General features: G+C 33.2%; 1 protein-coding gene and 1 long non-coding RNA gene across 3 annotated transcripts in view; one reads left to right on the top strand and one right to left on the bottom strand.

Moving 5' to 3' along the window:
* Positions 1-18,166, bottom strand: part of LOC126745303 (protein transport protein Sec31A) — a 141,919-nt gene that overhangs the window by 92,023 nt on the left and 31,730 nt on the right. For both annotated transcript variants that reach the window (XM_050453074.1, XM_050453075.1), the window contains exon 11: positions 2,124-2,227. In XM_050453074.1, the coding sequence (XP_050309031.1) occupies positions 2,124-2,227 (104 nt within the window). The remainder of the gene's footprint in view (positions 1-2,123; positions 2,228-18,166) is intronic.
* On the top strand, positions 8,325-8,878 carry LOC126745305 (uncharacterized). Its single transcript, XR_007663505.1, has 3 exons — positions 8,325-8,464; positions 8,537-8,598; positions 8,657-8,878. It is a non-coding gene; the product is annotated as an uncharacterized LOC126745305 (long non-coding RNA).

The following is an 18,166-nucleotide window of genomic DNA, read 5'->3' as shown; positions in this document are numbered from 1 at the left end:
GCTTAAAATATTTTGCTCCGAGATTGTATAGCATGCTCCCAAATAATATAAGGTTGGTTGAAGGCTTTAACTCTTTTAAACGCAAAGCCAAAAACTGGATATTTTTGAAGGGTAGAGAAGTTTTTAATGATTTAATAAATCTTAAATACATCCAATAGATGCTTTTTGTTTCAGGGTGTTTTGAAATATCAACTTACAGGTTTATATTGTTCTGAGTGCACCCTGAAACGAACTTTCTAACCCGGTTATAGTCTGTTTACCCAATAAGGACATAATTACCTAAATTTGACATTTACCCGATTATGTAACCACAAATCACGCACAAGTGCTTGTAGTGTGCTTCAGTGATATTTCTAAACGTTTATATTTTTTATTTATCGTATTGGTTATTAAATATATTATGTATATTGTTATTGTTTAATAAACATTATTATTATTATTATTATTATTATTATTATTATAAGTTTTGGGGTACCACAAAGATCCGTCTTGGGTCCTATCTTATTTCTAATGTACATAGCAGACATGTATAAGGTTGTTAAATATTGCAGTATTCAGAGCTTTGCGGATGATACGCAAATTTATTATACTTTTAAAGCTGATGACGTATTGGGGGTCGTAGAAGAATAAATGAAGATTTGTCATTGTATTTCACTTTCTCGTCGAGCAATAATTTAAAATTAAATCCTAGCAAGTGTTCTGTAATGTGTTTTTCTTCAAAAAATAAGAAATAAGTCTTTGGATAATGGCAGTTAAAAATAGTTGATAACATTAAAAATCTTGGTGTAATATTCGAGAAGGACTTGATATTCAAAATGCACGTTTCTGACGTAATTAGAAAATCCTATTTTGCGCTCAAACTATTGTACGCTAATAGAAGTATCATTAACTACAAAGTACGCAAGAAATTATGCGAGTCCTTAGTACTTATAAAGTCACCCTGTATATTTCTAATTTTCAATATCAGTGATGTAGATTCATTTTTAACTTAAGAAAATATGACAGAGTTTAAGAACGAATGTGTACTCTTGGAAGGTTGCGTGTAGAGGATCTTTATCTTCATCAATTGGCCGTTTTTGTGCATCGATTGCTTGGTACATCCTCCCCGGATTACCTTCGTGAAAAATTGAGTTTTTGAAGAGATGTGCACGACGTCAATCTAAGATGTATAAGTAAATTATCGGCTCCTTGTTTTCATTCTGCCTTATTTCACAGATGTTTCTTTTTAATGCTGTTTCGGTGTATAATGAACTTCCGAATTCACTTAAGTGCATGTCCATTGCTGGTTTTAAAGTAAAAATCAACGTCGCATTTTCTCACGTTACAGATGATCTTATAATTTAAAGGGAAAATTTTTAATTTTTTTTTCTTCTTTTTTAGTTTTATGTCATTGCTTATTTTCCAACTCAAAATAGATTTCATGGATTTCACGGGTTATCTATTATCTTCTTTCTATAACTGCTATCTATGTAATTTGGTATACATTTTTGTTCATGTAATTAGAGGTTCAGTTGATTAGCCCTAGGCCTTGTACATTTTGGTATAATAAAGACATTATTTATTTATTTTCCATACTACGTTTATCTACCGAGAACTCAACGATTTGGCAATATATAGTCGTTATGTTCTTTAGTGGTAAATAAAAAAGTTAAGAAAGAGAAATGCTTGATATGTAATAGAATAAACCATTATTCATTCTATCATTTTTCAGCAGTACTGACCTAAAGTTATATATACATATATTAACTTAGCACATGTGCTTGTTCTAACTTGCGTTGATCTAACTAAGTTACTTTTTTCAATTTAAGACACAAACTAAACCAATAAAGCTGATATAAACTAAAGCACAAATCTTACAAATAAGGAAATATATAAATCTATAAGACAACAATGATAATTTACCCAAAGATGAGAGAAAAAAAAACAAAACAAATATTCAAGTTTGTCGTAAAATAAGCCCAAAGAGAAAATAAGCATCCTATTCAAACTGTTCATTCAAAAGTAATAAAATTTGTATCCTATTTTGATGTATAATATGGCAAGAGAATAAGTGGTTTGATGAAGTAGTACTAATTAGTACTCATAATTTTTAGGTTTATTTTATCAAAAACAATATGACTCACCCTATTTCCCTCAAACTGATCGACCAAACCGTCCATTTTACTCTTCAACAAAGGCTTTCCAATATGTTGACACAACTTAGTATTTACATCTTCCACTTTATATCCTGAAAACAAATAAATTATCAAATAGGAACGTGTGTACTTTATGTATTTAAACCACTTACTACAAAATAAATATATAATGAAATGATGTGATAAAAATAAACGATAAAATGTAGGGAGGTAAATTTTTTACAAAAAAAAAATATATTTAAAATTAAATTAATAAACAATGGTGGCTTATGGCAGATAAGGATGTCAAGAAGTTTAATTTGCTTTGAGCCAGACCTCGAATCTGGTGCGGGTAAACTTAACAGAATATTACAATCTAAGCTCCACTCGCTTTAAATATTGTAGTGTGTAATCCTTGTGTAATGACACCCAAATTTTGTTTTATGACAGCGTCAAGCAGGAAATATAAAGAGTATAAATAAACCAGAATATAGTTTTAACTGCCAAAATATTTAAATTCACTAATCTTCAAAAAACAAACAAATGCTTCTCCTATACATAAAGTATTACTTGTGCTTGATAACCACTCCTCACATACAGGTGGCGACATAAAGAGCAAACGTTTTTAGGACAGACCATTAGAGAACGAAGGGGTGTGCATCAGATTAGATTCGGTGCCTTGACTCAAAGCATTTTGTCAGCACGATTTGGAGATTCGGGAAAACCGTCGGATATGTACCCTGTTTCCCGAATCGACTCCTATTCCTCTGTGCGGCAGAGGTATAGGATGTATGATGTATTAATATTAACGCACTAGACCTTTGCAAGACGAATGGTATTGTGATGCTATCATTGCCTCTCCAATGTTCACGCAAACTCCAACCGCTTGATCGATCTGTATTTGACCCATTAAAGAAAGCTGTAAATTCGACCTGTGGATGCGATACGTCAATATACGATTTTACGAGTTGCCGTTCTGCTTGCTCTTAAACAATCCAACTTTCAAGATGGATTTCGCACAACTGGGATTCTTCTCGATAGTGACCTCGATTTTTCATTTGTGACAGCAAGATGAAAGCATGTAAATACGAATACATTTGAGGTAGCCCTACTCAGAATATTATTAAGCCTGAGGATAAAACGCCACCACCATCCCCTTCTGAACTACCAAAAAAGTCGGAGAAGCTTTCTAATAATATAGCTCTTTCTGTACAATAACTGACTGCAAATATACCGGGTGGTGCGTCGCCGAGCGGAACATAGGAAAACCCATGTAAATTTTAAGGGGGTCAATTGGCTTCCTTGTACATTTTATAGAAAAAATGTAAGATAACTTTTTGAAGAGACCAATCTGGCAAACCCTTGTGCAAAGTTTCAAAAAATTTTAATAAGCGAATCTTGAATTATTCAATTAAATATAATTGCAAAATTAGCAAATTTTCGGTTCAGATAAAACCAAACGGGCACCAGTAAAATGAATATTGTCACTGACGTGAGGAAAAGTGTCAATAAATCAGTGACAGTCGATATTTGAAAACAAGTATGAATTATTCAATCGACGAAAAAATAGCCATAATTAAGTGGCATTATGCGAGAAATGTTTTCAGTTTATTTCCCCACCAAGCCCATTTCGTCCATTTCAACTATTAAACGTATTGTCAATAAGTTCGAGTCCAAAGGTACCGTTTTAAATAATTGTAAATGTTCAACTCAGGATATCGAAAATAGAGCCGAAAAAAGAGAAAGAGATCTTAATATTCTACTTAGTGTGGAGGAAAACAAGATGGTTAGTACGAGGGTTCTTGAGCAAGAGGTAAATAAACATCATACAACGGTATTGCGCACTTTAAAAAAAAAACAGAAATATTATTCGTATAAATTCGAAAAACATCAAGAACTGCAGGAAGGAGATGAAGAGCGAAGAATGGCATTTTGTTTTGAAATGATGGAAAGAGCAAATAATTTAGAATTTTTTAAGAAATTTTTGTTTTACCGATGAGTACATTTACCCTCAACGATGAACCAAATGTTCAGAATTGCCCGTATTGGAGCCAAGAAAATAAACATCGCTTTGTTCATACTTGGACACAATATCCCCAAAAAACAAATTTATTCGTGGGAATTATCGGACACCATATCATTGGACCCTTTTTTATGGACCTAACCTAACCTAACAGCTGAAACCTATTTGGGCTTATTTCAAAATCAAATTGGACCCGCCTTGGAAGAAGTTGTTCAGGAAGATCAAATGACCTGGTACCGAATGGATGGTTGCCCAGCCCATAATGCCCGTATGGTTAAAGAGTGCTTGGAAAATGCTTTTATCGGCAATATTATTGGTCCACAGTACCGGATACTTTGGCCAGCTAGGTCACCTGATCTTTCACCGAATGACTTCTTTTTGTGGGGTCGTTTAAAAATTGTCATTTATAAAAGTGTAAAATTTGAGAAGCTAAACCAGTTACAAAACGCTATTTCGTTAGAATGTAATAAAATTTTCCAATATCAACTTAGTAACGTTAGAAATGAATTTTCTGATCGGTTAGGATATTGTTTAGCTGTTAATGGCGGGTTGTTTGAACATTTGATTAATTGATGTTTTTATGTAATTCTCTATTATTTTTAAAAAAGTTATTGTATTTTATTTTTCCACACTTAGAAAAATATTAAGAGTTCTGTTCTTTCTTTTTTCGGATCTACTTTCGATCTTCTTAGTTAAACATTTACAATTATTTATTGCAATATCTTTGGACTCGAATTTACTAACAATAGGTTTAATGGTTGAAATGGACCAGATACTCTCGCAAAATTATGATTTTAAAGTCGAAATTATACCCATTTGTAATGACGTCATTTTTGTTTATCTTTGTTTAGCATATTCCAAACAGCGGCGACAGAAAACTTTTGAAAAAAATTGGTGTCTGATGATTATTCATCTTTTATATACTAGGTTATGTGAAATATCCGTCACTGTCAATCAAAAATATTGGTTTGTCAACTTGTTCTCAAAAGCTATTTTGAAAAGTGTTAGATAATGCCTAAAAAAAGATATAATAGGTATAATGAACAATCGCAGCTGATGATTTTAAATATATTGCCTTTTTTTTAACTGGAAAAGGAACAAGTCCGAAACGGAATTGCACTTCAAATTGAGAATGTGATACAGCGAGCCGCAGATGCAACAAAATTGAGCACAACAACGATCGCAAATATAAAGAAGAATGGGATAAAATCAGATCAGGATTACGCAGCCCGTATATCTTCCAAGCAAAAGACATCAAAAACCAAAACTACAACATATTTGAAACATAGAATTCGGGACACAATTTATTCTATGTACGCCGGAAAAGAGTATGTAATATTGGCAACAATAAGAGAAAAGTTCAGTGAAGAAATTAAATATTTTGAGTTTTCCATTGACTCCTTAAGAAGATGGATCAATAGTATAGGCTTCAAGTGGAAAAAATCAAATAACAGAAAATATTTGATGGACTTGCGAAATATTGTTCATAAAAGAAATAATTTTTTAAGGGAGTATATCAAAAATAGAAATGTAGATCTCGAAGGTTTTACTCCAAGCACACGGATTCAAGGAAAAACAGTGAAGGTAAAAATTATCTGGTTATCTTTTTAGATTTTTTTTTAAATAAAAACTATTACCCTTATAAGGGCCCTCTAACTTCATAATTTCATCTGTTTCATAGTTTCATATAATTTCTCTCTAAGACAATATGAGGTAATTTAACTCCATACACTACTCGTATGTGCATGGAACATTACATATTAATTATATTAAATTTATGTTCTGGAAGAATGATTTCTAAAAGAAGAGAATTGAATTATATTTTATTTTTAAGGTCATCGTTATATCGTGGTCCACGCCGGAACCAAAGATGGCTTCATCAAGGGTGCACATTTAATATTCAAGAGTGGATTAAAGACGGGAGATTATCATGATAATATGAACAGGAAAAACTGCCCTAGTGAAAAAAAGTACTTCCTTGATGAATATATTAAACCTTTAGGACACAAAATTTTGCGACTGCCACCATATCATTGCCAGTTTAATGCAATTGAAATGGTATGGTCGGAATGTAAACGAAAATATGATCAATATATTTCCAATTTTAAGGGGTCACCTTCAGAAGTTCTGACTACATGAGAAAGGGTAATAAACGAAATTTCTATAAATCATTGGCAAAAATATGTTTTTCATACAGAAAAGGTAATTGAAAAGGCTTGGGAAGCAATACAAGTGTGTGATGCCTATGACATTCTGCCACTTGTGATTACGACTGACGAAGACGACGATGACGAAGACAATATTTCTGATTTCAGTTCTAACTCTGACAATACTGACGAGATTGATTACGCTTTTTTTGTTCTAGCAAATTTTATTTTATGATCGTCGTTTAAGTATTTAATCATATCGTTGCAATTTCATTAACTTGGTAATGCAATATGGCGTGTTTTTTTTGAGTTTGTATGTTTTATTTTTTGGAATGGTATTTTCATTTTAATGTGTTAACATATTCCTTCAAGCAGCATTTTTTTTAATGAACAAGTAAATTAAATTGTCAGTATTTAAATTTTTCCCAGTGAGTTAAAATAATTTTATACCATTATTCACAATTTTTGTAAGCTCGGTTTTGTTACGTCTACTGCTCGTGCCGAATTCTACTTTTCAAATATGTTGTAGATTTTGTTTTTGCGGTCTTTTGCTTGGAAAATATATGACCAGTATAATCCTGATCTGATTTTATCCCATTCTTCTTTATATTTTAAACTCCCATTTTGAGATACCAGAAGCAAATTCCATAAAGTATTTAGGTATAACATTGGACCGGCACTTAAAATGGGATATACATGCAGGTGAACTTACAAACAAATTAAGAGGCTTGATATCTAAGTTTAAACGACTTAAGGATTTTATGGATATTAAACACTTAAAAACATTGTACTTTGCTCTGGTACAATCACATTTAAATTATGGACTCAGCGAATGGGGTGGATTAAGAAATTGCCATATGTCCTCCATTGAAGTTGTTCAAAAATGGATTTTAAAAATAATCTATGATAAAGACAAACTGTTTCCATCTGATCAGCTATACAATCTTGCTGGTATATTTGACTTAAAACAATTATATGTTCAAAAGTTACTTTTAAATCTTCATAAAAGGAAAATCACAGTTGAACATGTGAATCATTCATATGCTACTTGAGCTCAAAATCAAAGCGCTGTAGTTCCACGAAATGAAAAAACTATTGGTCAGCGATATTTTAGATTCTATATCTCTAAGATTTATAATTTGGTTCCGGGGCATATAAAAGATAAAATAAATCAAAAAAATTTTAAATTTTATGTGAAAGACTGGATACAGCGGACGGACAGAGAAACGTTTAATAATATATTAAATCATAATATGTAACATACTATGATATATAAATATGCTTTTCTTTTAAACATAATCTTTAGCAAATCCATGTAAAATTGAAAAGAAAGCAAATAAAATCACACAAACCTGGACATGACATACTACCTCGATATAGACCTTAAAAATTACCCAATTGGACATACTCGATCTTGATCTATGTTTTGAACATTATATCGTAGTCATTAAATTTTAGATAAGATTAACTCTGTAAAACTTTTAAATTCATATTCACGTACAAGTAGTAATCTCGCTACTTCGGTGATCATTGTTTATTCACTATTCTCTTGATCGTTATTATAGACATTTTGTAATATTGTTAATTATTATTTTGAATAAACTATTATTATTATTATTATTTGCGATCGTTGTTGTGCTCAATTTTGTTGCATCTGCGGCTCGCTCTATCACATTCTCAAATTGAAGTGCAATTCCGTTTCGGACTTGTTGTTTATGTCCCATTATTTATGATTAATTATAATAATATTTGTTAATTGTTAAGTTTGTTAATAATACAATAAATACTACAAGATTTTTTAAAATTTTTTGGGAATGAAAGTATATACACGAAAATAATGAATATAATAATATGCTGCTAAAATAAATCATTTGTTAATTTCTGAACGTATAAAAATACATAGCAGACTATTAATTTCTGAAGGCGATGGTAAAGTTTCTAACCTAATATTGATTGGCAAAAATATCTAAGCCATACGTTTTTTCTCACCTGGATGACGTAACTACAAATGGGTATAATTTCGACTTTAGGCACTGTTTTTAAAATATCTTAATTTAAAAGATGATCAAAAGTTACCTTAGGTCATTATTTTATTTGACAGGTTTAATTTAAGATTCAAGACTTATTAACAGTGCATCTCATCGCAAAGTTAATTTAGAAGTTATGTATTAATTAAAGAGGTAAAGTATTAAAGTGTTACCTATCAAGAAAATTGTCTCATTTACCCATCCCCTTTATCCTGCTTTCATTAGACAAAAACCTGAACCTCTGAAGTACTCAGCTCACTTTGGATAACAACCTTCAGAGAGCAACCGTAATAAAATTATTAAAAAAGGAAAAGTGGCATCCTTATACATATCAATTACTTTAAGGGCTATTAGAAGATGATCCAGATTGCAGAAACAAGGTTTGCCACAACACAACCGAAATAAATGATAATACTCTAGACTACTAAAGCAGATATGTTTTTCAAGCGGAGCAACCGCTTGTTTAAATGGACAAGTAAATAGGCATACGTTTAAGTAATGGGCACCTAATAATCTACATTGGTTTAGGGAAAGTCATTCTCAAAAAAATGAAAAAATGAATGTATGGGCAGGGAATATGAATAACAAGTAATAAGACCATACTTTTTTGAAAAAAATATGATACAGAGTTATCATGACTTTTTAGCAGACGATACTATCCTGATGAAAATAACCCAGACAAAAGACAAACTGGTGGATACATAAACATGGATCAATAGACTGGCCACCTAGGTGGTCACGCGACTTTAATCGATTGCACACATTTCTTTTATTGAAGCCGCACACTTTTGATATCCTCAAAGACTGCATTCGTAATATTATTATTATTAGATAAAAGCCAAGAATTTACATTCTGTATAGCTCTATAAAATAAATAGGCATGACAATGAACTTCAATAAATCTTCAAATGTCAGCTATCCAATTTAAACACTAAACATGTCCAATTTATCAAGACGATTCTTAAAACAGTTTACAGTAGGAGCAGTTATGACATCTACGGGTAACGAATTCCAAACATCAAACACTCTATTAGGCAAAAACATTTGACGTGTTTTTGTGTTATACATCTGTTTTTTTAAATTTTAAAGTGTGACCGCGAAGTCTAATATTTCGATTTCTTTCAAATAGTTCGTTTAGATCACAGCCCAAATAATTATACAGGATTCTGAATGTAAAAATTAAATCACCACGAAGCTTTCGTTTATCAAAAGTTAGCAAGTTTGCATTTGAAAGTCTCTCGCTGTAGGTAGGTCTCGGCATACGCAAAACATACGTAAATCGTGTAGCGCGTGGCTGCAACAATTCAAGTAAATTTTTGTCGCGCACCAGACGGGACCTGCATATTCAATAATAGGCCGGACAAACGTGGTATACAATTTCATAAAATTGCGGAATGGAATTTTAACAAAAGCTTTTTGCAGCAGATACAACATAGAGTTTGCACGTTTCACAATTGAGGCAATATGCTGGGACCAAGAGAGATCCTTAGTTACTATTATTCCGAGATCACATTAAGATTCGACTTTTTTAAGTTCAATGTTATCTATTTGGTAGGGTAGCTGGGGATTATTTTTTCCTAAATGTAACACCACACACTTGTCCGCGTTAAGAGGAAGTAACCATTCACTGTACCACTTCCAAATAGTGTCCAGATCGGTTTGCAATTGTTGATGAGAAGTTAGGTGAACTGCATATATTTTTTTGTCGTCAGCAAATATACCCAAAAGATACCCAAAATCTTAGTTCTGAAGGTAAATCACACGTGTAAGCCAGGAACAGGAGAGGGCCGAGGACGGAGCCCTAAGGAACTCCGCTGGATACTGGATGGAATTTTGACATGGTGCCCCCCACCTTCACACTAAACTTTCTATTTTTTAAAAAGTCTTCAATCCAATTTAACAATTCTCCTCTATTGCCAAGATGTTCTAGCTTATGTAACAATCGTTTCGCGGGAACTCTATCAAATGCCTTAGCAAAGTCGAGGTAGATGGCATCTATTGGTTGATTTTTGTCTAAGGCTGTTATCCACTGGTTAAGGCATTGAAGCAGGTTAGTAATCGTAGAGCGACCCCTTACAAATTTTCAGTAAAGAATGTTTGCACTTCATCTCGAACAATGGACTCCATAAGTTTGCAAACAATCGATACTAGGCTTATCGGCATAAAGTTGCCTGCTGATAACTTGTCGCTTTTTTTAAAAATTGGCGAGACCGATGCGACCCTTTCACTGTTCGGGTACAGAGTTTTTAATCATTGAGTATTTCATTACTTTTGCAAGAGGCGCAGCTATCACTTCACTGCATTTTTTTAGAATAGTTGACGTTAATTTGTCCAAACATGCAGACGAATCGTTTTTAAATTTTTGAATTTTCTGTTTAATTTTTTCCTCATTTATATTTATTGTTGTTATTGAGTTCAAGATTCGAGGACAGTGTGGGGTAGGTAAAACATCTTGATCAGGCTCTTTAGTGAATGTCTGTTCGAATGTTCTCGCCAACTCTTCCGCGACTTGCATTTCATTTTCACACATGCTGTTGTTGCCCTTTTTTAGTAAGGTATTAAAACCCTTGAATTTAGTAAGGTATTAAAACCCTTTAATTGAGGAGCGAATGTATTTAAATAGTTTTTTGGGGTTTTTGTCGTTTGCTAAATTAATTTCAAAATTTTGGCGGGAATTTTTTATTAAGTTTGTAAGCATTTTCGAAAAACTACGATGATTCGTCAGGTCAATGTCATTTCTTGAACGCTTATATTTTGTCCAGAGATGTTTCTTCTGTTTAACCATGTTAAAAAGATTTTTATTTATCCAAGGTTTCTTTGCTTTCTGTCGCATGGGTTTTTCTTGAGAATTCAAAGTAATAGAGTCGCAAAGAATATTATAAAAAACTGACCACATTTCAGATGAGGATTCACAGCATATAAACATTTGGTCCCAGTCCAACTTTCCTAGATCATTACAGACATGTTCGAAATTTGTCACCAAGTATTTATTTTGACTAGTGCTCTGTTTTCCATTGTAGGATGTTGTAGAAAATTAAAGTTCTGCATTGATTATATTATGATCTGATTTTCCAATAGGGTCCTCGATTTTAATATTGCAAACAAGAGATTCTTCGTTTGTTAGTTATAAGTCGAGGGTCGATGGTTCCTCGTTTTGTCTGTATCTGGTCACTAAAATAGCTAAAATGTATGGTTCAGGAAATAACGTAAGCGGCCATTTTAAACTAGGAAAATTAAAGTCACCGACTATTACTAAATTTTCACATGTCCTTGACAAGTCTTGCATCTTTTCAAAAAGCTTTTTGTTGTTTTCCAAACTGGTATCATTTGCGGGGGGCCGATAGATACACATAAAAGTAAAAGAAATATCTTTGCTTGCTATTTTTAATATTAGGGTGTCTATGTTCTCAGAAGAAAATGGTAACTTTTGTGAAGAAAAATCAATTAAAATTTGATTGCTTACATAGGCGCAAACTCCGCCCCCAGTTTTATTTGTTCTATCTGTTCTAAATATAGTATACCCGGGTAAGTCAATCAAGGAGTCAGGTATTTTATTTGAAAGCCATGTTTCGGTTATAAAAATAAGATTTGGGTTTGTTATAATTTTTAATATAATTAAGAATATTTCTTCAGGCACAGTTTATAATGTATAGCAAGACCTTATTGATCGTCTAGGTTACTGCAGAACTGTTGATGGTAGCCCCTTCCAGCATTTGATAAAAATTTTAAGAATGTGATGAATTGTATATGTTGCAATAAAGTGTTATAATTATTACTTAAATGTAATTGAAGAGTCAGGGGGAAGAACGATTTAAGTCCACATTTAACGAAAAATAAAGTATTCAATGCAAAACGATGCTTATAGCCTCTATTTTGTCGGGTTACAGTATAAGAAGAAACAAAGATGACAGTCCAAAGTTATAATCGAAATAAAATTAGATGTACTAGGAAAGAACGCTGAAAGTCCATGCGTCAGCGGAAAAAACGCTGAGAGACTATGTTGTTGTGAGTGATAACTGATAAATATTGTAAACACGTGCATTTTTGAGGTTATGGAGAATAGTTTGCCTAGCGCTCTGACGAAAAAACGAAGGAAAGATGGACGTATTTGTGATGCTACAAAGAAACTTCGCTTGAGATCTAATGAGACTGGCAGTGATTGTAAGTGTAAGAATTTGAAATGTTTTTCTGTTGTAAACGAAGAAACGCGTCGTATAATTTTGCGTGAATTCAATAATTCTTTATCATCATACAATGAGCAAAACTCGTATCTTGCCGGACTAATTTCCGTAGTCTCTATTCAGCAACGACGACCCCGTAAACCGCAAAATGAAGTCACTAAGTTTAATCAGTCAACATACAAATATAGAGTTAGAGTCTTGGGGCAAGACGGTGTCACTTCTGACGTTCAGATATGCTTCCAAGCGTTCCTGTCAATTCACGGAATAAGTGGGCGGCGTGTCCAAACAATTCAAAGGTCATTAAAAATGACAGGTGTTTCTCCAGTTGACAACAGAGGTAAGCACAGAAATAGAAAGCATGCTCTGTCCAAGGAAACAATTGCGTGTGTAAAGCAGCACCTCTCGTATTTCAAATCCCGTAGCAGCCATTAGAGTTTAAGTAAGATCAAGAAAACGTATCTATCGGAGGACCTAAATGTTGCAAAAATGCATAAATTGTTTAAACAAAAACATCATGATATGAAATTATCCCAACTAGCAAATTAAGTTCTATAAGGTCTGTATAAACAACTATAAGATATATCTTTTAGGATACTAAAATTCCTATAACGTGCTACACAACAATTATATGATCCTTATACAACCAAAAAGGGCCCATTTTTATAGAACAGTTTGGTAGTATAACAGTTCTATTAAAAGTGTATACAACTCTTATACGACTGTTTTAAGTACGTTTATACAGCTACTATAAAATGGTTTTATAGTGTGTCACGTTGTCACATCTATAAAATGGGATTAAAGCGGCACTATAAAAGTCTTATAAAATGGTTGTATAATGCATTATTTTTTTTAGAATGCTGTTTTTTCGAACACAATGAAAACATTTTATCATTTAGCAGCTTAAAAAAGCATTTTATTTTTTAGTGCAGAAAATTAGAACCAAATTATATTTTAAGCGTGTTATTGTGAATAAATCTAGAGGTTGTGCATTGCATTGTTGTAAAAATGGAGACTTGGGCGGATATCGGTCGTAAAAATATGGCGGGGAGTTATAATATACCATATTTTATTAAATCATTTGGAAGGTTTGAATTGCACAAATTTTAATGCGGCGCAAATTTTATTGATAGATTGTAGGCATGTGTTTGGCAAAAAAATGAAACGCTTTAATTTTGGTTAAGTTTCACGTAAACATTAAAAAATATATAATATTTTTTTTCTTAAAATTCTTTTTTTTTAAGTGATTTTAATGATTTATTACAGCATGTGACGATCCTTTCACAATATAATTCTCTAAATAATAATAAAGTCACTTTTTTCAATCTAGTTTCATGTTTCCAACTTAATTGTTCATAATGGCGGAGATAGGCGATACAAGAATTCCTTATTTAAACATGGCGATTTACAATACAACAATTTTATTTTGAATAACTGCCCTAAAGAATGTTTCATTTGAAAATAAAACGGTATACGATAAAACTGTTTTATAACGAAGAATATATAGGCACTATACAACTGTTTTTGACAAGCAATAATAATATTGAGATTCACGAAAACTAGAGGTTGCCAGATCTTATATGGTACCTACATAAAAATTTAAACTTTTAAAACAGCTGATAAATATTTAATAGTAGGCGTTCTCGGAAACACTGATCCAGTTGACCCAATCATCAGCTGATATCACATATCTTTTTTTAATAGTGTTCATTAAAGAAAGATGCAAGATAATCAGCCGATGATTGGGTTAATCGTATCAGTGTTTCCGAAAACGCCTAGTAATAGTAGAGCGCTCCATAGTAATATCAAATATTATTATAGCTAAAGGCAAATAGATGTAAATTGAACGCCGCCGCCGTGAATCGCTCGGAGATAACAATGTCGGTAACCCTCGTGAACCACTTGTCAAAAATATCCAATTATCACTCACTATTACGTCATGTAAATCTAGCCTATTGTAGTTTGTGACGTCACAAATCGTACAACATTGCTCTTATGAAAATAGGCCATCCTCTTAGTTTTTGTATAATGTCCTTGGTATTCACCTCTACCTTATTTCGCGCATGCGCTTCATAGGTTGAAAACGTATTAATTTAAAGCAAAAAAAAAAGACATCCTCATATCAATCAGCTTGTCGCGCGGGCCTATAGAATATGAGGGAAGTGTTCCTATTGGTTGGATTTTATAGCTTCAAAATATGTGGAGAGTAGGAGAGTTAAATAACTGATTCGTTTTTGGTATAATCTGTGCTAACTGTTTTGCGCGTAAACGCACTTTTACGCAACCACTTATGTGCCACTTGTAGTATTGCGTTAGGTGTGTTAAATCAAAAAAGTTCTGACCAATTTTACGTCATTTAATTAAGAAGAACCCAGCACTCCGTTTAGTCTTAAGGTCTAATTTATACTGACTACATAAATATTAAAACACAACGACAAAAAACGGTTCTACGTGACAACGACCGCGATCCCCCTTTGCCTACACAAACAGTTCTTAGAAATAAGAAAGAAAAATAAACCGAGTGTCTCGCCGCGGACCTTTCGATTGCTTAGCTTGCATTTCTCTGGTCTCTTGAAATTACGCCGATAAATAATTGAGTCATAATTCGAACATGCCGCCGCCCTTGAAAGTATCCAGATAATATAATGTAAAATTGAATACTTTCAACAAAATTAATAAAAACAGTAGAATAGCAAAAATTTAAAGTTGAAATTGTTGTTAGTAAATAAAAAATAGATCTAAAATAACCTAATACAAATTTTAGAGCCTGGGTTAAAGAACATAAATATAGTAATTTACTTAAATAAAAAATATTAGTTCCGAACCTTACCTAAATATTAGGATTAAGAACAAAAAAAATGTATGCAAAATAAAAATAGTGTATAGATTATGTGAAATACAAATAGGTATACAGTTATTCACTCATTAAAATTGACAGTTCATGCATTGCCTTTTATTAAACAAAGTACAAAGAATTGCCGCACACTGTAACAACGATCACTTATTATTGCCACTCGACACAATGTTCTGTTGACTTGGAAGTGGACAAATTTTTACTATGCTTCGCTTTATGATTCCGCCTTTGGTTTTCAAACTGACCACACGAACAACTCCATCAGCACCTGGATGTACGGCAATTATTCGTCCAAGTCGCCATTGTAGAGGTGGTAGTCCGTCCTCCTTGATTATTACTAACGAACCTAGGAAGACCTTCTAGGTTCGTTTAGGTTCGGATTTGGGTCTGGAATTTCCACTTCTGTCGCTGATGTAGGGTGTGAAGGTAATCACGTGACCATCGGCCCCAGAATTGCTGTAGTAGCTTCTGAAGTTGGGAATAATTCTTAAGTCGGTTGCTTGGTATCTTAGATACATCGGGCTCTGGTACGGCATTAAGCGCTCGACCAATTAGAAAATGACCAGGTGTCAATACCTCAAGATCATTAGGATCGTCCGTAAGAGGTATCAAGGGCCGAGAATTTAAAACCCCCTCTACTTGCACAAGGAATCTATAGAATTCCTCATAGATATATTTTACATCGTTAAGAATGTGCTTTAAATTTTGCTTAACCGATTTTACGGCCGCTTCCCACATTCCTCCGAAATGTGGTGATCGGGGAGGTATAAAATGCCACTGTATTTTACTGCAAACTAAGAAATCTTCAATTTCACTACCTTTAAAAAAAGCGCGAATAGAGGCAAGCTCATTATTAGCCCCAATAAATTGTGTACCATTATCCGAATAAAGTTCTTGACAAATACCGCGTCGCGCGACAATTCGCTTTAAAGCGGAAATGACTGAAGCCGTTGTAAGTTCGGTGACTAATTCTAAATGAATCGCCTTTTTTGATAAACAAACAAAGACACATATGTAGCATTTTAGCAGTTTTTTGTTTCTAAATTTGGAATCCTTTAATATAAAAGGGCCGGCATAATCTATGCCGGTATGGCAAAATGGATATGAAGGTACGACTCGCGCGGTTGGCAAATCTCCCATTTGTGCACTAAGGGGTTTTGGATTGGATCGGAAACAAGGAATGCATTTTCTTATAATGGATTTAACTAGGCTTTTTCCCTTTAGGGGCCAGAATTGTTGACGTACGGATGACAAAGTAGCTTGGCATCCAGCATGGAGGTTTCTAATATGCTCATGGAGCACAATAAGTTCAGTAAATTTATGTTTACTTGGAAGGAGTATCGGATGTTTTTGCATAAAATTTAAATTTGCGTTTTTTAATCGCCCTCCTACACGGAGTATGCCATTCTCATCGATAAAGGGATTTAAAGAGCTTAAGTTACTATTGAGTTTAACAGAATTATACTTTTTTAGATTATTTATGTCCTCATATAATGTTTCGTTTTGTACGATTTTTACGATACACTTTAACCCGTCGAAGATTTCAGATTGTTTTAAGGGTCCATATTCCCTTTGAGGTTTTGGAACTCTGCAATTTTTACAAAATCTTAATACGTAGGCTGCGGTATGTAGCAATCGCGTATAACTAGATGCTCTGTTAATAAGGGTTTTAAAGTTTACTGAGGAAGTTTGTACAATAAAAACTACAGATTTTGGATTAATTTCGGATGGTTCGGGTAATTTTTTTATATCTTGATGTGCAAAATTGGATATGTGATTGTTAGATGGCCAATCTTTTGTAACCCTCGAGAGAAAATTTGGACCGTGCCAGCACAATGGATTAATTTTTAATTCATTGGAGACAACGCCTCGAGAGATAAGATCAGCTGGATTTTGTGAGGACTTTATGTGATACAAATTATTTGTATCAGATATTTGTTGAATTTCGGAAATTCTATTCCCTACGAAGGTCTTCAGGTTACGGGGCTCTAAACTAAGCCAACATAGGACAATCGTGGAATCTGTCCAGTAGAAAATTTTATTTATGGTTAAATCTAAAATAGCACAGACTTTTTCATTAGTTTGGTTAATAAGAGTGCCCCACAAAGTTCGAGTCGAGGTAAAGAAATAACTTTAAGAGGCGCCACTCGAGACTTGGCGCATAATAAATTTATGATTATTTTACCATTAAGATCTTCACACCTAACGTAAATACAGGCACCGTAGGCATTGATAGATGAGTCACAAAATCCATGCAATTGAATGTTTTTTGGGTTACTTGAGGTTACTTGTCTGGGAATTTTTAATGAAATAGCTTCAAATAGTTGTTTAGTAAAGTTAATCCAGATTCGAGATAAATCATTGGGAACAGGGTCGTCGCAAGAGATTTTTACTAGCCACAATTTTTGTACCAGTATTTTAGCTTGCACTATTATGGGCCCTAATAAACCTAAAGGGTCGAAGATTTGGGATATGATGGAAAGAATAGAGCGTTTTGTTATATCATTTTTTAAGGTTATTGCGTGTGAATTGTATATGAAGTTATCCGATTCGGGTTCCCATAAGATTCCTAGAGTTATAGAACCTTGGGGGTCATTTAATAAAAAATCCTTTGGGTTTTGATTATTTAAGGGTGATAAAACATTAGGATCGTTAGAAGCAAATTTCTTAGCTTTCTTTCTTTTTTTCTTAGTTCAAACTGATATTTTTTAAGAATCGAGGTTAGATTTATTCTTATGGCTATGATTTCATCAACGGTCTGGGCGCCCGTGATAACATCATCTACGTAACAGTCGTTTGCCAATACATGACTTTCTTTGGGAA

The sequence above is a fragment of the Anthonomus grandis genome, chromosome 15 (genome assembly GCF_022605725.1).
Source record: "Anthonomus grandis grandis chromosome 15, icAntGran1.3, whole genome shotgun sequence".
NCBI classification, from domain to species: Eukaryota; Metazoa; Arthropoda; class Insecta; order Coleoptera; family Curculionidae; genus Anthonomus; species Anthonomus grandis.
This window is presented reverse-complemented; position numbering and strand designations above follow the sequence as displayed.